General features: G+C 41.8%; 1 protein-coding gene across 8 annotated transcripts in view; it reads left to right on the top strand.

Moving 5' to 3' along the window:
- PHKA2 (phosphorylase kinase regulatory subunit alpha 2) overlaps window positions 1-20,787 on the top strand; it is an 84,940-nt gene that overhangs the window by 13,523 nt on the left and 50,630 nt on the right. For all 8 annotated transcript variants that reach the window (XR_011499624.1, XM_070502024.1, XM_070502025.1 and 5 more), the window contains 5 exons: window positions 11,731-11,889; window positions 14,661-14,708; window positions 15,927-16,095; window positions 18,015-18,097; window positions 20,409-20,489. Coding sequence is in view for 7 of the 8 variants with exons in the window: in XM_070502024.1 (XP_070358125.1) it covers window positions 11,731-11,889; window positions 14,661-14,708; window positions 15,927-16,095; window positions 18,015-18,097; window positions 20,409-20,489 (540 nt within the window). In the remaining variant the exon portion in view is untranslated. The remainder of the gene's footprint in view (window positions 1-11,730; window positions 11,890-14,660; window positions 14,709-15,926; window positions 16,096-18,014; window positions 18,098-20,408; window positions 20,490-20,787) is intronic.

The following is a 20,787-nucleotide window of genomic DNA, read 5'->3' as shown; positions in this document are numbered from 1 at the left end:
AGTGAGAATTACACACCTGTAATCTTCTTAGGTAAAGCATGAGGCTGCTTCATGTTAGAGCTTAAGTTTTCAACATTATTCTCTGAATGCCTGAAGATTGCATATCAAATTATACACAATTTATCTTTGCATATCAAATTATACAAAACCTATCTTTTAAACTAATGGAAAAAGAAATTGTTGCTCACACAATCAGTAGTCTCAATTACAGATGTAATCATTTTAAAACAAATGCTATTGTAATTCCCACTTTGAAAAACATCTCAGGCTGGCCCCCTGGCACAGTGGGTAGGGTTGGTGTGCTCTGCTTCGGCAGTCTGGGTTCATAGGTTCAGATCCCCGGTGCAGACTTACACCACTCGTCAGCCATGCTGTGGCTGTGACCTACATATAAAGTGGAGGGAGATTGGCTTAGGTGTTAGCTCAGGGCTAATCTTCCCCAGCAAAAAAAAAAAAAAAAAAAAAAACCCACAAGTCCAAGGCATTGCCCTTTCCCATCACCTTTAATATTTTGAGCAGTAGTTGCTAGAACAAAATTCCAGTACAACAAATGAATTTAACCGGTTTAGGGAGTTTTTATAAGAGAATGTTTCACTTTCTATTTTTTGCTTTACCAACACAGGGGCAGTGGGAGGTGATGGTGAGTAATCATGTATTTTCAGCATTTATCCTAGTCTCTTGTGGGTATTTGATTTGAATAATTGAACAGTACTTTCCTCCCTTGAAACTGAGCAAGGCAGTGACATGCACTTAGCAATTCTGAATCTAAAGGAAAAAGGACCCAGGGTAGGGGTTGGCTGGAGGCCTCTGACCTCTGTCCCTAAGAGCATAGGAAAGGGAGTTCTGGGAGAGGCTTCACAGAGGAGGGAGCTTGTGAAGGAGAGGTGTTTGCCAGGAGGCCATTACAGGCAGAGGGAAGAGCATGTGCACAGGCTCAGAAGTGCAAGAGCAGAGCATGTGCAGGCAATATGAATTTGGGTGTTCTGGGGGGCTAAGGAGGGAGTATCAGGTGATTAGACTGGATGTGAGGGGAAGAGCCAGCACATGATGAGCCTCACATGGCAATCTAAGGGGCTTGTATTCTAGTTTGTAGGATTGGAGAATTCTGAGCAGGGCAGTGAAGTCTTGAGATTCGAAGTCTTCCTGTGCCCCCCTTTGTGGAGGATGGTTTGGAAGGAACCAGTACTAGAGGCAGGGAGATCAGTGAGGAGCTCTTCCAGTTTTCCTGTGGGACCGAGGTAGGGGAAGAGGGGATTCATACTCTCTGTGCCATTTTTGGTACGTAGAGGACAGGATTCATCTCTTTGCCCTTCAGCTAGAAATTGAATTGCAAAATGTTAAATTAAGTAGTTTGGTGCTTCCATCAAGCGTATGTATTTTGCCCTAATATTGCCTCAATCTTGGATGTCTTTAATAGCATCAGATAAATGTTCTTACAGTATTTAGTTCCCATGACCATATAAGCATTTGCCATTGTATTTGTCAGGATTCTTTCAGTTGTAAGTGACAGAAATCCACCTCAAATGGCCTTTAAGCACAAAACAGAATTTATTGCTCAGATAACTGAAAATTCCAAGGGATTGTTCTGGATTCAGGCATAGCTGAATTCAGGAGCTCAAATGATCAAGTATTTCTCTTTTCATTTCTTGGCCCTGTTTGACTCAGAGTGGGCTTTATTCTCTGGCAGGCTCATCCCATGTGGTGGCAGAGGTGCCTCCTGGGCAGCTCCAGGTTATATTCTGCTAGACTGGTGGCCTCTGCAGAAAGAAACCTTTTCCTGTAGTGACTCCAGCGAAAGTCCTGACTGAGAATGACTCTCAGTTGGTCCAGCTTGGGTTGTCTGCTCATCCCTGAGCTGTGCCCAGATTGGCCAGGCCTGGGTCACATGTCCTTCCCTGCAGCTGGGGCCAGGGCCAGGAGGCAGGCACTGATGGGTCAGGCCCACCAGAATCACACTGAGTCAGAGCAGGGGAATTGTAGTCCACTACCAGAAAAAGGGGGAACGGTGCTGGACAGGCAGAGGCAACAGCATTTCCATTAGGGTGGGGATGAAGTAAAGAACCCAAGGAGACCCATGCTCTCCAATCTGCTTTGGACCGTACTTTTTTTTTTTTTTTTTTTTTGGAAGATTAGCCCTGAGCTAACATCTGCCGCCAATCTTCTTCTTTTTTCTGAGGAAGATGGTCGTGAGCTAACATCTGTGCCCATCTTCCTCTGTTTTATGTGAGATGCCTGCCGCAGCATGGCTTGACAAGCGGTGCATAGGTCTGCACCCAGGATCCAAACCAGTGAACCCTGGGCTGCTGAAGCGGAGCATGCACACTTAACCACTGTGCCACCGGGCTGGCCCCTGAACCCTATTTTTTATAAAAAGGGAAACCAAGGCCCAGAGAAGTTAAATAATTTGCCAAGATCAAACAGCTAATAAGTGACAGAGCGGAGATTTGAACCTAGGTGTGTCTTACACTGAGTATTGCCCTTAATCACTACATTATATACTACACCTCCCTGTGGGATGGCCCTCAGAGTCCTTCTGCCCAAATAATGCCAGAGACTGAGCCCACATTACTTATAGCCCTATACATTCTATTTGGAAAATTCTAAATGTTAGGAAGTTCTTTTATTGAGTTGAAATCTGACTTGAGTTTGGTAGCCAAAAAAATCAAATCCCTCTTTCAGAGGATAGTCTTTCAGCTCTTTGAAGGTGCTAACTTGCTCTCCCCTAAGCCTTCTCTAAACACCCATATTCCTCCCCTGTTCCCATGAGATGTGGCTTTTAGCCTCTTCATAGCCCTGATCACCCTCTGGGTATGTCCCAGATAGTGAATGTCCCTTTTAAAACATGGTGCTTGTTAGTGACAAAATATACCAGATGTGCTCTGCCAGGCTGAGGTTCATTGAGACTTATTTCCTTTGTTCTGAAAACCCTACTTCCATTAACACAGCATTGGCTTTCTGGTATCCTCTCACATGTAGTTGGTAGGTTGCTATTAAAACTTGCAATCAGTGTTGTACAGTTGAAGTTTCTCGTACCTAAGTGTTGGGGCAAGGTGTGCCTGGGTCACAGGGGAGCTGCTGGGGTCGGGCAGGGAGGGTGATTTGGAAAAGAGAGAAGAGGTTCTGTTGAAAGATTTGTTGGGGTCCTGGGGGTGGGAGTGTATGTGTAAAGGGAGTTGGGTCAATTCAAATGTGTGGGAGTGATGGCTAATAAAACTAGTTCAGTGGACATTTGTTAAACACATGAGCCCAATAAAGAAATTCTTGCTGAATTCTGTCTAGTTTGTTTTGACCTACTGTCCAAGTCCATAAGCATTCTGCTGTTCCACTATTGGCTCAGCATCCACTTTGCAGCCCTTACCTGTCTCTCCCCTCCCATGCACACATCCTCTAAGGAGCAGTGGATGTCACCATTCAACATCTCTGCTCTCTTCAGTTGTTAAAATCTGCCCCATCCCCTGCTTGCTTTGAGAATCATCTTTGTATTGGCACCAGCCAAGAATATTGTGTAAGTGTTGTTTCTTGAGCTTGTGTAATGGAGACTCTTTTATTTTTTTCATTTTTCAAGTAGATAATTAGAATATTGAATATGTGTTTTTAAACTACACACATACCACCCTAGGGAGTCATGTACCCTAACTTCTCTGGTCATCCTCTACCACTGTACCTCTCCCCCCACTGAAATTCACTGCTCTACCTTCTGCCTCCTTAAACTTCACCTCCATCCTGTGAGGTTACTATTCTCTATTTCACCCATCTCACCTCTGAGTCTAGCAGTAAGCCATTTCCTGTGTTTGAAGCAGCTCCTTGTTTTATTCACTTTTCTACTTTTAAAGCAAAAATGAGGCTTTACCTCCTGTTTGAAACATTCCCAAGGTTCATGCTGTGCATGCCTGACTTGCTTCTTCAGGATTTCCTGAAGAAAGATTGAACAGAAGAACATGCATAATAATAAAACAAGCATTCCTAAAGGGAAAATTACTAGTATTAGGTATGCATAATACAAATATAGCTAGATAGATAGTATCTACACTTTTAATATCTTTGAAAAGATACTTCAGACTATAAATCAGTAAAAATATAGCCTTTATTAAATATTTGTTCATTTATTTATTTAGCACTTAACTAGGCAGGAACCTTGTATTAGAGTGGTAAACAAAAAAGACAGACTTTGCCCTTAGGAAACTTAAAGTGTGGAAACAATGCTTAAGATTGTGCCAGAAAGATATCCCATATTCATGGATCAGAAGACTTCATACAGTTGAGATAGCTTTACTGCCTAAACTGATCAACAGATTCGATGCAATCCTGTCAAGATCCCAGCTGCTTTTTTGCAGAAATTGACAAGCTGATCCTAAAATTGATATGGAAATGCAAGGGACCTAGAATGGCCCAAACTTGAAAAAGAAGAACAAAGTTGGAGGACTCACACTTCCTGATTTCAAAACTCACCAGAAAGCTAACAGTAATGAAGACAGTGTGGTACTGGCATAAGGATAGACATACAGATCAATGGAACAGAACAGAACAGAATTGAGAGTTTAGAAATAAACCATTACATTTTTGGTCAGTTGATTTTCCACAAGGGTGCCAAGACAATTAATTGGGGAAAGAATACTCTTTTCAACAAATGGTGCTGAGATACTTGGATATCTACATGCAAAAGAATGAAGTTGGATCCCTTCTTTATACCATACATAAAAATTAACTCCAAATAGACCATAAAGCTAAATGTAAGAGCTAAAATTATAGAACTCTTAGAAGAAAACATAGGAATAAATCTTCCTGACTTTAGGGTAAACAAAACCTCCTTAGTACAATATCAAAAGCATAAGTGACAAAAGAAAAAGATAAATTGGACCTCATTAAAATTAAAAACTGTTGTGCTGCTAATGATACCATCAAGATAGTAAAAAGACAAGCCACAGAATGGGAGAAAATACTTGCAAATCATATATATGTTAAGAGACTTGAATTCTTACAACTCAATATTAAAAAGATAAATAGCTCTATTTAAATATTGGAAAAGGATCTGAATAGACATTTCTCCAAAGAAGATATACAAATGACCAATAAGCACATGTAAAGATGCCAGATATCATTAAGCTATCAAGGAAATGTAAATCAAAACCACAGCAAGATACCATTTTACACCCATTCTCATAGCCGCAATCAAAAAGACAGTAATAAGTTTTGGCAAGGGTATGGAGAAATTGGAACCCTTACTCATTGCTGGTAGAAATGTAAAATGGTATAGCTGCTTTGAAAAGCAGTTTTTCAGTTCCTCAAAATGTTATACACAGAGTTGCCATATAACCCAGCAATTCCACTCCTAGGTATATACCCAAGAGAACTGGAAACACACATCCACACAAAAACTTGTATGTGAACGTTCATAGCAGCATTATTTATAATATCCAAAAAGTGGAAACAACCAAAATGTCGATCAAGTGATGAGTGGAAATACAAAATGTGGTATGTCCATACAATGGAATATTATTTGCAATAAAAAAGGGATGAAGTAGTGATACACGTATAACATTGATGGACCTTGAAAACGTTATGTGAAGTGAAAGAAGCCAATCACAAAAGACCATTCATTGTCTCATTCCATTTATATGAAATGTCCAGAACAGGCAAATCTATAGAGATAGAAAGTAGATTAGTGGTTGCCTAGGGCTGGGGGATTCAGCATGGAGACAGATGGGAAGTGACTGCTAGTGTGTATGGAGTTTCTTTTTGGAGTGATGAAATTGTTCTAAAATGATTGTGCTGATGTTTACATAAGTCTGTGACTGTAGCAAAAACCATTGAATTGTACCCTTTAAATGGGTAAAATGTATAGTATGTGAATTGTATCTCAATAAAGCTGTTTTTTAAAAAAAGAATGTGCCGGAAATCACAGAATACATTTTTTTCTCCATCACTATAGTTTTGTCTTTTCAAGAATGTCATGTAGGTGGAATCATATGGTATGTAACCTTTGAGGGTGGCTTCTTTCACTTAGCCTAATGCCTGTGAAATTCATTCAAGTTGTGCATATTAGCAGTTTGTTCTTTTTCATTGCTGTGAGTAGTGGTCTTTATATGGACATATCACAGTGTGTTTATCCTTCCCCTGTTGAAGGACATTTGAGTTGTTTCCAGTTTTTGGCAGTTATGAATTGAGCTGCTTTAAAGGTGCCTGTAGAGGTCTTCATTTCTCTAGGGTAGATACCCAGAAGCAGGATTGCTGGGTCATAGGGTAAGTGTATGTTCAACTTTATTAGAAACTGCCAAACTGTTTTCTAGAGTGGCAGCACCGTTTTGTATTCCCACCAGCAATATATGAGGATTCTGGTGGTTCCGCATCCCTGGTAACACTTAGCATTGGCAGTATTTTTTTTTTTAGCCATTTTAATAGGTATATAGTGGTATCTCATAGTGGTTTTAATTTGTATTCCCTTAATAGCTAGTGATATTGACCTTCTTATGTGCTTATTTGTCATTCATATATCCTCTTTGGTGAAGTGTCATTCAAGTGTTTTTGTTTTGTTTTGTTTTTTACCAATTGTTAAATTAGGTTGTTTATTTTCTTACCATTGAGTTTTGAGAGTGCTTTGTGTATTCTGGGTACAATTCCTTTGTTGAAAATGTGACTTGCAAATAGTTTCTCCCAGTCTGTAGCTTGTCTTTCTATCTCTTAACAGTGTTTTTTAAAGAGCAAAAATTTTTAATTTTGATAAAGTCCAGTTTATTGATTTTTCTTCTGTGGATGGTGCTTAACTCTAGGTCGTGAAGATTGTTCATCTATATTTTCTTATAAAAGTTTTATAGGTTTACATTTTACGTTTAGATCTATGGCCCATTTTGAGTTAATGTCTGTATAAGGTATGGGATTTAGATTGAGATTCCTTTTCTTGCATGTGGATGTCCAATTTTTCCAGCACCATTTATTAAAAAGGCAATTGTTTCTCCCCTTGTCTTTAGACCTTTGTCAAAAATCAATTTCTCATATTTGTGTGGATCTATTTCTGGACTCTTTTCTGTTCTAGCTACTATGTGTCTATCTCTTCACCTCTGGTTAGATACATACACATTTAGGATTGTTATGTCTTCATGGTGAACTGATCCTTTCATTATTATGTAGCATCTTTCTGTATCCCTGGTGATTTTCTTTCCTGTGAAGTCTACTTTGTCTGATATTAATATCTCAATTCCTTTTCCCTCTTTCCCCTACCCTAAAGAATAAGAATTTCAGTTTATTTTAATACTTTTTTATAAGCCAAAAAGCAAAATGCCAGTGGTTCATCACCATCATTATCTCTGATCACTTCAGATTCAGTGATGGGTGGGCTGTCGGGGGGGGGGGGCGTCCTAGCCTGCCACAGCCAGCAGGTGAGGTCACCATGACAGCACAGTTCACAATTATTCACATAATAATTGTTCACGTGATAGTTGTTAACAATTATTTGTTCCCATCACTGGAAGAGGATTCCACATCCCTACCCTGTTGAACTCAGGAGTGGCCATGTGTCTTGCTTTCTCTGACAAGTTGGGGGAGGAAGTGATATGTGTCACTTCTTAACCAGCAGCCTTAAAAGGCAGCTCATGGTTCTCTGTGTGTTTCTTCTTCTCTGCTGTGAGATGGGCAGTGTTGTGGGTACAGGCTGCTTCAGTAGCCTGGTTCCTAGAGGGAGGGTAGTGCAGAGCAGAACCACAGCTGGCCAGGGATGGACATGAGGTATGGACCAGAAATAAACGTTGTTATTATAAGCTACTGAGATTTTTGTGCAGTGTGTTACCACAGCACAGGGCCCAAGCCCTGGGCCCAATCCATTCTAGGCCTTAGGGCCCTACTCTTTTCTCATAAACAGAAGCCAAGAAGGGCACTTTCCCTAAATTAGAAACGAAGAAGTTGTGGAGAAGCTAAGAGGGGCCAGCAAATGACTGAAGTTAAAGGACAAACTGCCCAGCTGTTGGCCCCTTGCCCTAATGAAACAAATTTATGTTCGGCTCATCTGTCTTGAGCCTCTTCTCCTAGAGTTTCAGGATGTCATTGTCACTTCCCCTGCAGCAGGGGCACAGGCCTGTGCTATCTAATCCTGCGTTGACATTACTGTTGACTCTTCATAGCTCTGCTTGTAGTGGCTGTTCACTGGGATCCCCCCTGTCCTCTTCCTTCGTGACCCCACACCTGTCACCTCAGGAAATAGTTGTCGAGTGGCTCTTATTACAGAATTTATCACTGATATTAATTTATTTTTTCAGGTGAAGTACATACAGTTTAGTAAAATAAAACAAAGAGAAGATTTATATGAGTGAGCAAAATTCAGGGCTAACGAAGGGGAAGGACAAAGACCCAGGGGTGAGAGCATGCAGAGTTGCCAGGGTTTTTATCTCAAACATACCAATGGGATAAATACATCCACTAGCAGTATTTACAATAAAAATAAAAGAGGGCACCCAGGCTTTGTTTTTTCCTAATAAAAATAATGATGGTTACATTGAACTAACTTATAAATTCTTCCCCTAACCACGTATCTTCATCTGATTTCCTGAAATAACTATATGAAAAAGAAATAATGTGAATGATATTAATATAGTTAGCAGTTATTAAGCACTGATTTGTGCCAGACACAATCCAAGATGCTTGATACGAATTAACTCATTTATCCTCACAAACAACCCTATGAGGTCTAGGTACTGTTCTGATCTCCATTTGATAGATGGAGACACTGAAGTAATTTGCTCAGGGTCACAGCTGGATTGTGGTAGAGCTTTGAACACAAGCAGTCTGTTTTCAGTGCCTGTGCTCTTAAATACAATACACGAAAGTTATGTGTGGGTATAGCTACAATTAAATTATATTTTTAAAAGATTGGAAAGCAGCATATGGTTAAAATCTTCATATCTGTAGCCAAAGGCTTAGCCTGGACAAATCTACACCTTCCTCCTGTTGCCTGCAATTTGCCTGTTTGTGTTTAGCTTGTAAAATGGCATCAGATATAGAGGCCTTTTGTTCCCTCTCCCTTTAGATAGCTAATGAAGGCAAAAGACCCCAGAGCTCTAAAGAGATGGACCTGTTGGGTGGTTTAAAAAAATCAGTGAGTGAGAATGCAGGCGATGCAGCACAGTCCACCTCTAACTAGGGGAGTAACTCGAAGACAAAACCCCAGGAACGTCCTTCTAAGAAGAGACAGCCGACCGGGGATCACAGAATATCTCCCGGTCTGTGGTCATTTCTGTTGCTATAAATCACATCAAAATGGAACCTCCCACATCTTCTTCCAACGCAATGCATTCTTTTTTATAGACTTAAAAAGAGAAGCAAGTCTTAGCTCGGGCTGCTGTAACAAAATGCCATCAACTGGGTGGCTTAAACAAACAACTGTATTTCTCAAAGTTCTGGGAGCTGAGAAGTCCAACATCAGGGCACCAGCATGATCGGTTTCTGGTGAGAGTTCTCCTCCGGGTTGCAGGCAGCTGACTTGTATCCTCGCATGGCAGAAAGAGCAAGCTAGCCCTCCGGGGCACTAATAAGGGTACTAATCCCCTTCATTAGGGCTCTGCACTCATGACTCTAAAGGCCCCCACCTCCAAATACCATCACATTGGGAATTAGATTTCAACATATGAATTTTGGGGAGACACAAACATTCAGTCCATACAGTAAATATTCTTTTTGTTGAGTGCGGTAGCACCCCAATTTAACATGGGCTGCGTGTGCAGTTTTGAGTGTGAGGATCTCCGAAACACCCGGACTTCTTCTCTATAGTGGAACAAGGGGTTCAGATAGTCTAGCTCTGGGTGGGGATAAACTCATCCATTTCAACAGTAAGCCCAAACTAAAGAATCAAAAAAAGTCAAAAAAAAAAGTCACTAAAGGTGACTTTCAGTTAACAGGGCAGTGACATTTCATAATCCAAACCACATTTAGTGCTGTGTGTAAGCAGTCACTGCTGTGTCATCGGAAGGCTGTTTGTCTCGGTGGACTCACGGTTGATGAGTACACCGGGAAGGAGCTGAGTTCTTTCTCTGGATCTCCTGATGCTTTCCTATTCTGGGATTAGCCACCTGACCTCAGAACAGATAAAGATGCTTGTGTTATACATTGTTGGTGCAAAGTGATTCTTTAAAAAAGAACTCCAATAGTCCACTAGTGGACGAGGGCTTGGACCTTTACTTAGCCATTCCTAGACTTCAGTTCTAATCGACTTTAAAATCATTGATGTGTAGTTGTTGGCTAAAAAACTATGTCAATACACTGAATGCTGTTGCCCCTGAGGGCAGTATCAGTTGAATTTTAGATGTTTTTGAAGAGGGCATAAATTAGTTAAAGGAGAAAGTCAAATATTTAATTCCTTAGGTGGGACCATTTGAAACTATGCCAGTGTGTTTTTACTTAATGACCTTGGCAGTATCGCTTTGAAAGGACCCAACAGAGTTTTTTCATGAGCCCTCGTCTAAATAATTTGGTACCCTTTTGAGTAATATATTTTTTAAGCTGTCAAGGCTCTAATTGTTATATAGTTTATTACGTACATATTTCTTTGCATATTTTCAGGAAAAATTAATAGGCTTTATCTTTATGTGAGTCTTTTCCTACCTTATACATTTTATTTTTAGGCACCGAGTTTATTAGAAGTGGCTTAAAAAAAAATAGCTTTATTGAGATATAATTTACTTACCATACAATTCATCTATTTAAAGTATATAATTAATGGTTTTTAGTATATTCACAGAGTTGTGTATCATCACCACAATCAATTTTACAACACTTTTATCACCCCAGAAAGGAAAAAAACTGTTAACGGTCACTCACCCCCCATTTCCTTTCACCGCACCTTCTACCCCCAGCCCTAGACAACCACTAACCTAATTTCTACCTCTATAGATTTGCCTATTCTGGACATTTCAAACAAATGGAATCATACAATATATTGTCGTTTGTGACTGGCTTCTTCTAGTTAGCATGTTTTCAAGGATCATCCATGTTGTAGCATATATTAGCACTTCATTCCTTTTTATCGCTGAATAATATTTCATTGTTTGTATAGACCACATTTTGATTATCCATTCATTGATTGATGGACATTTGTGTTTTTTCCACTTTGGGGCTATTATGAATAATGCTGTTATGAACATTGTGTACACTTTTTTGTGTGTGAAGATCTGGCTTTTTAGAGAGTCAGCCGCCCTTTTAAATACCAGTGACATCATAGCTAAATAGGACCCCTGATGTCATCTTGCTCAGTGCCTCCTTTTCAGGGTAGGTGCCTTCTCTGGACACACACAGCTAGAATGATGGAGTGGGGCCCCACATCCAGGTCTCTTTCTCCCAGGTTCAGTGCTTTACCAATTGGTGTGGAAACGTGAAAGCCAAAGAAGACCTAAAGCCCACAGTGCACAGATTTGTAAAAGGCTTGCAGGCTTTTTCTGTTTACTGTTTCTTCTGTTTGTCACTTAACAATAGTGTGATCTGGCCTGAAAGCAAAAGAACAAGAACTTCAAAGTTAGAAAGTTCCTTAGAGATTTTCTAGTTTAGTATCCTCATTATACAGATGAGGAAACCCCAGAGAAGTGATGTCACTTCTCTCCCCAAATCACGCTGTTGGCGGCTGAGCAAGGACTGGAACTCCCGTCTCTTTACTCCTTGTCCCGGCCATCATTGTGCCTCCTTAGGGTGAGCATTCATTGCTCAGGAGCTGGGTGAAGGGTGTTGCTGAGTCATTTTGTGTCTCTTCTCTAATAGAATCCCGTCACAGGGCTGCTGTCTGCCAGTCATGAGCAGAAGGATGCCTGGGTGCGGGATAACATCTACAGCATCCTGGCCGTGTGGGGTCTGGGCATGGCCTACCGCAAGAATGCCGACCGTGATGAGGACAAGGCCAAGGCGTACGAGTTGGAGCAGGTAATGCTGGCTGGCAGCCATGTCTTGGCTGCTCAGCACCTTTTCCTTGAACTAAAAAGCCTGCAGGGAATTAGCTAAGTGTGCAGAACAGTCTGGTGCAGGTGTCCCCTCAATTTCTGCTATAGAATATTTTGGGGAGGCACTTAAATGGGCTCAAGCTCTCATTTGTCTTTCTCTTTGAGAATTTTCCCTCCATAAAAGAACCCCAAAATCCCACTGAATAAGAAAATGAAGCATCCAAGTTTCTAACATTTCTCTCACACATGCTCTGTCAATTTTATACATACATGTATATGAGATGTCATTATAAACTAACATGATTATTTTTAAAGAGTCAGCACACCAGAACTACATGTTCCGAAGTGTATATTCTTCAAAGTAGTCCTGTTGAAAGAGTATTTATCCAAACAGTATTGCCGTGGCTTAAAACATTTTTGGAATGTCCCTTAAAAATGCCTTTCTAGTTTGAGCCATTCCAAAACAGTCTTACTAATTTATAATCACCTTTTAATTTTGAACCACATTGATGTTGTCCAATTTTTGTGCCTATGTTATCATACAGCACAATCAAGTCCTTTTATTGTTTTCCAAAATCAGAAATCAACATACACACCAAAGCAAAGATTTGCCATCACTGAGTATGTAAGAAACTCATCTGCCCCTGAGCACAGGAGGTATTTTCAGAGTGTTTTGAGCAATAACATTGAGGTAGGGAGCATTGATATATAAAAGTGTAGTTCTCTTGGCATGAGAGCCTTTGGGATTTATCTTTGACTCACACAGTCCTCGTGGCCCTCACAGCTGGTGGATCGTCAGGTCTAAGGAGAGTTCTTACAGTCCAGTCGGTGCTTGTTTATAGCAACCCAAGTGGGCGTGAGTGGCAGGCAGCCTTGACAGCAGTGGGGAGCCTACGAGAGGAAGCCTGCCTGTGGGAACAAGAGAAGGGCAGTTTGGGTTTGCCTAGACGTGCTGAGTGTGAGGTGATGAAATCACCCAGTCTTGGAGGTAAGGCATACAGCAAGCATTGACTGTTCCCCCAAGAATTTGGATGGGTATTACGTAAGTGAATCATCATTTAACAGTATAATAATTTGATGTCAATGTCCTCCAAACTTCCATCCTCCTTTGAGACAAAAGTCAAAGTAAAGCCGTGCCTGTACACACACACACACACACACACACACACACACACACACCCTCTACCTCTCCTCTGTAAGTGATTTCTCATCCGTGTTAGAGTTCATTAGATTTTCTGCTCTGTGATTGACAATAGCGAGGCATGAACAGGCCATCTTCTTTTATTTGTTGAGTGTGGTTAATGACTAAGGGAGACATCTCCCTTGATTATGGAAAATAACACGGTATCTTCCAGTGATCTTCAACAGGGATGCTATTGCATTTGGGGCTTGGGCGGTACAGTTATTCATTGTGAGACTCTCCCATGCATTGCAGGACACTTAGGGTTCTTGGTCCTTACTCACTAAATGCCAGTTGCCCCCACTCCCATCATGGTGACAATAAAAATACCTCCAACTCCACATTTCCAGATGCCCCCTCCAAGGGATGGAAATGTCACCCCCAGTTGGGCACCACCATGCTTCTTCATAATGAAAAATAACTTCTTTATTTGAGGGAAAGTCAATTGACAAATGTTCCTGCTATACACTCCAGGAAATGTTAATTATACCTCAAAAGAATTTATGACGTAAAGTGAGATTATATTCCAGAATCTTAGGATTTTAGCGGCGGAAGGATATGAAGGGTGATACATTCCAGATTTTTCTCTGGCAATTAACTTTTGTGACCCTTCACTGCATCCTCCCCTGCAAACCATGTACATTCTGTAAGAGAGGAAATGCCCATGGCCCTAGGTGCGAGCTTCTTTCAGCCAAGCTACTTTGGCCTACAGAATATCCCATTCTCCGGCCACTTGTGACGTAGTTTTGTAGTGTTTTAATAGGACTTATTAAGACCAGTCTTTCAGTGGGCCTGAATTGTGAAGGAAGTGGGAGGCAACATAATGTATTGACTAAGAGCTCGGACTCTGAAGTCAGACGGCCTGAGCTCTGTCCCTGCTCTGCCCCCTGCCAGCTGGGAGACTTGAGCAATGTTGCTTCATCTCTCTCAGCATCAGGTTCCTCATCTCTAAAGTGGGGTAATAACGCCCACCTCGTTAGGTTGTTGCAAGAATTAGAGAGAATCCAGGTAAAGTGTTTTGCACAATGCCTAGACAGAATGTCTGATTATCATAGTGTTATTGTTATTATTTATAATGATAATAATTGGTTGCAATACATATTATTAAGAAACCTTGGCAGCTACTCGTATTTTGTAAGAACTTTACTCAATAGTCTAGTAATGGTGTCACAAATGGCTATTTTGGCAAAGCATCAGTACTTTGAGGCAGGCATAGTGGACTTAATTCATCCTTAGCATAACAAAAATACATTACTAAGAATTATGACATAAAGCTCTAGGGTACTAGGCTTATAAAAATTGTTTTGCTAAAATATCAGTGAGGAGTCACTGGATTTCAGAGCTGGGAGGTGGCGTCTGCCTTTATTTGGGATTAGTCACTTCATCAGGATTTTCTTTCTTTGTGATGGAGCGGAGAGGTGGAAATCATCTAAACAGAATACTTGTGTGTGCTCGGGATCTGCCCTCTCAGGGAAGTCTCCAGGCAGTGCTGGTTGACTGGCCACGTGGTGAGGAGGTTGTTTTCATGGAGCAGGGAAGCCAGCCTTGTTACTGATCCTACTTTATTTCTGCAGAACGTGGTGAAACTGATGCGGGGTCTTCTCCAGTGCATGATGAGACAGGTAGGCGGAAAACGAAAAATGTGTTTGCAGGTCATCTGAGTGGGCGTTTTGTCATTTTCATGGTGACAACTAACATTCTTAAAGCATTTTTAACTTTTCTTCTCAAGATGAAGACAAATTGAAAATGTTTTGCTTACTTTCTCCTTTTAAAAGTATCTTCAATAATTTTATTATACTATAGGATCACAGATACAAAGGATACTGTTTCTCAGAATCTGTTTTGAAGAGTTACTTGTGTAAAAGGAGAACATGCCCTTTTTTTAAAATGGGGAAGAAAACATTGTTTTTAAAAGCCACTCCTAGAAAGCCATGTACTATTGTTTATTCTGTTGAGTTTATTAAAGAGTTTCTTTTCATTTGAGTTGACATGTGTGAGTGTTTAAAACTTGACATTACTGTTTACTGGTATTTTCAGTGAGGGGTAAATAAAACAATGCATTGAGCATGTACTGTATACGGAACAGTGGGCTAGGATCTGCACAGATTCGAAGATGAATATGATGGGGCCAGCCCAGTGGTGTAGTGGTTAGGGTTGCACGCTCCACTTCGGCAGCCTGGGGTTGGCAGGTTTGGATCCCAGGCGATACCTAGCACTGCTTGTCAAGCCATGCTGTGGTGGCATCCCATATAAAACAGAGGAAGATTGGCACAAGTGTTAGCTCAGCGACAGTCTTCCTCAAGCAAAAAGAGAAGATTGGCAACAGACGTTAGCTCAGGGCCAGTCTTCCTCACACACACAAAAAAGATGAATATGATACCATCCCCATCCTTAATCAGCACACGCCCTGTTAGTCTTCACAGACATAGTTACTCTTTTCCTTTCAACGTAAGGAAACAAGAAGTTGAAATTTAAACAGGTCCTCTTCCTCCCCTACTTCTCTCTCTCTCTCTTTCCCTTTCTTTCTCATTGAGGGCCTGCTGTGTATCACAGCTCGTGCTGGGGATACGCAGACAAGGAAACCCTTTGGCTTGACTCCTCACCCCTGCAGAACTTGTTAAAATCCCACTGGGCTGGAACATATCCGGAGATGGGCAGGAAGAATCCTCTCACACAGCACCTCTGTGTGGTGCTCACTAGTGAACACCCACTGCCTTCTGTCCCTCTGGCACCCAGAGGTAGCAGATGAGAGGCCTAGATCCAGGAGAGTGACCCTGGGTGTGGCCTCTGCCAGCCATGAACCCCTTAGCTATGTGGAGCCAGCTTGCTTTTTCCCTCAGGTGGATAAAGTGGAGAAGTTCAAGCACACTCAGAGTACCAAGGACAGCCTGCACGCCAAGTACAACACCGCCACCTGCAGCACCGTGGTGGGCGACGACCAGTGGGGCCACCTCCAGGTGGATGCCACCTCCCTCTTCCTCCTGTTCCTGGCCCAGATGACTGCCTCTGGTGAGCCAGGGCCATTTGAGCCCGTTGTAAAGGGAGTGACAATCCAGAAGGGGCGAGGAGGAGCAGGCATTGATCAGTATTCAAAATAAGCTATTTCTGTAAATAAAAAGCATGCTTCTTTATGCTATTATGTGCATTGACTCTGTGATGTGCCAGCAGTCAGCATCCTAAGCACTTGTAGAATGTAGGCTGTTGAGCCAGCTCTATTAGCGTCTCTCTGATTGATCCCAACGCTTCCTTGCTGTCACTGTCACCTAATTACTGGAGCAACCTAGATCAAATCTGCCTTCAACAGTTCAAATATCTGCAGACAGTCATGCCTCTCTTATAGTTTTCTTCTCCACGATTAACAGGACTGGCCCTTTAGCTCTTCTTCTCACTACCCTGGTCATGCTCTTCTAGACACACCCTCCCTTATCCAAATTATATTCAAATAACATAATTTCTAGAACTCGGCAGTGTGCCCAGAGTGGTCAGTCAGTCCATAGCACTCATGCTGTGAGTGAGCCCAAAACTTCCAGACGGTGAGCGTTGTTCCTCTTGCAGTCCGAGCTGTTGGCTTCCATGGTGGCTTGGACACCAGGCCTCCAAAGGTCCAGGCTTGGTCCGTCTCTGTGACCCAAATGGCCTCTCCCACAAGGGAGTCTGCTGCGATGCTCCCCTGGGGGTTAGGTCACTTAGCTACTGTCTCCCAGAGTTCTTATCACCAGTCCAGTAAACTGATGCTCCTGCGTTCAAGGCTTCCTATTTATGTCAGACTGTAAGTGTGAAACTCTAAAAATAGCAGAAATCAGCAAGTAAGAAGAGCTTTGTGAATAAACCAATTTATAAAAAATACTTTCTGGTTGTGAAAGTTAATATCAGCTCACTGTAGATATGTTAGAAAATATTAACAAAATACAAAGAAAAAAAATCCCACTGCCAATTTTCATTTGGATGTGTCTTCTCCAAGTATTTTTTTTTTTCTGTCTTTTTTTACATATTTAAGGTCATATGCATAAATATAGTCTTTTTATTACATAGCATTATAACTTAAGCATTTCCCCCATGATCTTATAAACATGCACTTTTATGTTTAAGCTCTTCACAAATATGATTTTGGTAACTTTATCAATGGATATATCATAGTTAATTGAATTATTCCTTTATTCCTTTTTTTTTTTTTTGCAATTACTACTAATGTTGCAATACCAACTTTGACCCCCATCTCTGTTTGCTTCCTTCTGTTAGATATCCTTCAAAGGCTATTCTTACGTATTGCCAAATTGTTTCCAGAACAGTTTACTAGTTAAACTCCCCCCAGCAATGTAAGAGTGCATATCTTACCATACCCATACCAGCTTCAGGAATTCATACTTAAAATATGTGTATTTGCCATAACCGACTAAACATTCAAGGACCCAGCAAAAATCCAGCTCTCTTGGTCACTGTCTGCTTCAGCGCATTGATGCAGCCCCCTGGCAGGTCCTGGGAACTGGCCTTTCCGCAGGGTGAAGGGCATCTTCTGAAGGTGGGGGCTCTACTTTCCCTATCTGCCATTGGAGAAAAGGACCCACCCTTTGGCTCACTCAAGGATAGGACAGTGTCTGGTTGCTGTGGGCCACAATCCTTGCTTTCTTAGAACCTTCTCTGTACAAATCCAACACCTACCAGAAGGCCCTACACCTCTTTCAGTCCTTTCTGCTCATAGGCACAGGCACAAAAGTGGAGCCCTTCCTTCCTTCCTCCCTCCCTCCCTTCCATCCATTAGACATTCACTGTTATGATTTACTTCAGACTTAATTTTTGATGCCCTAGTAAGAAAGATGAAAATGGGTATAAAAGGATTTATTTCCCAGTGTGATATTTGTAATTTGTAATTGGCAGCTAGCTATCGCTTCACAACATAACTCCATAACTTCTTTGTTTTTCTTTACTAGGTTTACGTATTATTTTCACCCTCGATGAGGTGGCCTTTGTACAGAATCTTGTTTTTTACATAGAAGCTGCATATAAAGTTGCTGTAAGTATCAACCCCGGTAGTTTTTTCAGATGTCCCAGTTGTCAAAAGAATAAAAATCATATAGTTCTTTGAGGGCCAGGCTGTTTGGGGCTGACCAGAAGCTTAGCAAGATTCGAGCTGCAAGATTATGTCATCTCTGCGTACAAAGTGCACATTTGGGTCCCGGGACGCAGTCCGGGAGTTTATGTTTTTGGAATATACCACATGCTGTGCTTGACTCCGTTATGCTTACTTTCAATAAGACCCTCAAATGTCCTATGGCACGTACATGGGCCACCCTGAATTGGCGTACAGGCAGCAGCGTCAGTACCTCGGTAGGAGCTGCAGTGCCATGGGGATCTCCCCCGGTGGCCCACAGGTAGAGGAGTGGAGCCAGGTGTATGCCCCAGGCCAGGTGTGTGCGTGTGCAAATGTGCATAAACCCCGGTCCCTCCAGGCTTCTGTCTGGTATGGAAGGTGGAGCCTGACGTACTTCCAGAGAACTAAACTGCAAAGCTGACTGTGAGGGCAATGAGGAAAGGGTGGAGTTGATTTCAACACAAAAAGGCCACTATACTCCAAAGCAGGGGTCAGCAAACTTTTTCTGTAAAGGGCCAGAGAGTAAATATTTTCAGCTTTGCAGTCCCTTCAGTCTCTGTTGCCACTATTCAACTCTGCCACTGCAGCAGGAAAGCAGCTGCAGATGACATGTGAACATGCGAACATGGCTGTGTCCCAAGTAGGCCTTACTTACAAAAACAGGTGGCAGACTAGATTTGGTCTAAGGGTTGTAGTTTGCTGACCCCAGATCTAAAGCGGCAATTCTCAACCAGGGGCAATCTTCCCCTCCCAAGGGACATTTGGCAATGTCTGGAGACATTTTTGGTTGTCACACTGCAGAGGGTGCTACTGGCATTCAGTGAGTGGAGGTCAGGGATGCTGCTGAACATCCTACAGTGCACGGGACAGCCCCCCAACAAAGAATGATCCAGCCCCAAATGTCAGTAGTGCTGAGATTGACCAACCATGGTCTAAAGAAACTTGAGGAGTCTTTGTGGAAAAGGTGGGACTTTAGTTGGACCTCGGAGGATGAGCAGGGTTTAAATAAGCAGAGGGGAAGGGAAAGGACATTTTGGGTGCGGGAATAGCAGTCACAGAGGCTCTGCGGGTGCGAAGGGTGCTTGAGGAAAGGGAGTGCAGAGTGAAGGAGTGGACTTAGGGTAAAAATGAGTACAGGAGAATAGTAGAAAATAAGGTCAGCTTGTGGGCATGCAGGGGGCACAGGCCAGATAGTGGAGGTGTGGCCATCCAGAGAGATTTGAATGGGATCCACTAGGGAATAAACACTTCGTCATTTTAGACTCTTACGCGTGGGAGTGAGCTGACTAAAGCAGTTTTTGAAGGTGAGTCACTTGACTCTGGGGTTGGAGTGAAGCTGGGTTGGCACAGAAAGGCCCAGAGGCGAGGGGTACTCAAGGAGGGAGTCCTGGAGCCCGGCTCGAGGGTGTGCACGGCAGGGGAGAGTGTAAAGTCGCTCTGGTGTGTCTAAGTCTCAATTTTCACATTTTGAAAATGTTCATCTTTGGAGATCAAGTAATAAATACTGACATTTTGGCGCGGGTCCTGTTCTTATTGGGTTGTTATCTTTCCATAGTGCACGTAGCATGATTTCAAAACAGTATCCAGTGCTTGGGTTTCTTAAATGAGAGTGTGAATTACAAAAGCTAGGTATGTGTGTATCAAATCTCTATGTGCACCGAGTGTTCTCAGCTAGTTCATACAAGTCAATTTTAAAAGAGCAGGGAGGTTCAGATATTCTGTGCCTCCATTTTGACTTTGGCTCCTGTTACTTGCTGAGCATTTTTTCCCCTCAATAGGTAATGCTAGAAATGGGTATTAAATTATTTAAAATGGTTTGGTTGGCTTCAACCATTTATAACTCATTTCTTAAAGTTCTTTATTTTATCTTACAATTTAGTATAAGTTCAAAGAGATTAGCTAAAGGGAGGGGCAGCATTTTATTTGATTTTAAGATAAGTAAAATATTTCATTCTCTACAAATCAAGAGTTCCTTACAAATTAACTTTTAGGAATATGAAAATTGAGAGCATTTTTGTCTCACTTGAGTATTTGCTTCCAAAATTCTGCACAGAGGTCAAATGAACTGAAATCGAGGAAGAACACAGTCTGAGTATGTAAATGAATTTGGGAGCCTTCAAGAAGAGATATTCATGTTTCATTATGTCTACGATAACATAAAGAAATCATTTTTCCATAGCACTTCTCATATACCTCTTTCTCCTGCTTTGATTACTACCTTTTTATCCTGCAGGATTATGGAATGTGGGAACGTGGAGATAAGACTAATCAAGGCATTCCAGAATTGAATGCAAGCTCTGTAGGAATGGCCAAGGTGACAGTCTCATCCTGTTTGTTCTTCTTTCTGTGCGTTTTTACTGCTTTAATTTCGTTCTCTAGGAATTTGGATTTAATCTGATTAGCATACTTTTCAAAAGTCAACAGCAAGTATGAAATTCAGGTGGCACATGTACCCCGGCCAACTGAAATTGTAGGTAAAGAATGTAGGTTTCCTACACTGAAGTCTGCATATGCGTGAAGATCAGTGCACTCCCTCCTTATCATCCATTGTTATCACCCACAGGTCTAAGCTCTGGCTGTTGTCTCAGAAGCTGCTGGATGTATGATGTCCA

The sequence above is a fragment of the Equus asinus genome, chromosome X, assembly GCF_041296235.1.
Source record: "Equus asinus isolate D_3611 breed Donkey chromosome X, EquAss-T2T_v2, whole genome shotgun sequence".
In the NCBI taxonomy this organism is placed as follows: Eukaryota; Metazoa; Chordata; class Mammalia; order Perissodactyla; family Equidae; genus Equus; species Equus asinus.
Note: the sequence above shows the minus strand (reverse complement) of the source record. Positions and strands in the feature narration are given on the sequence as shown.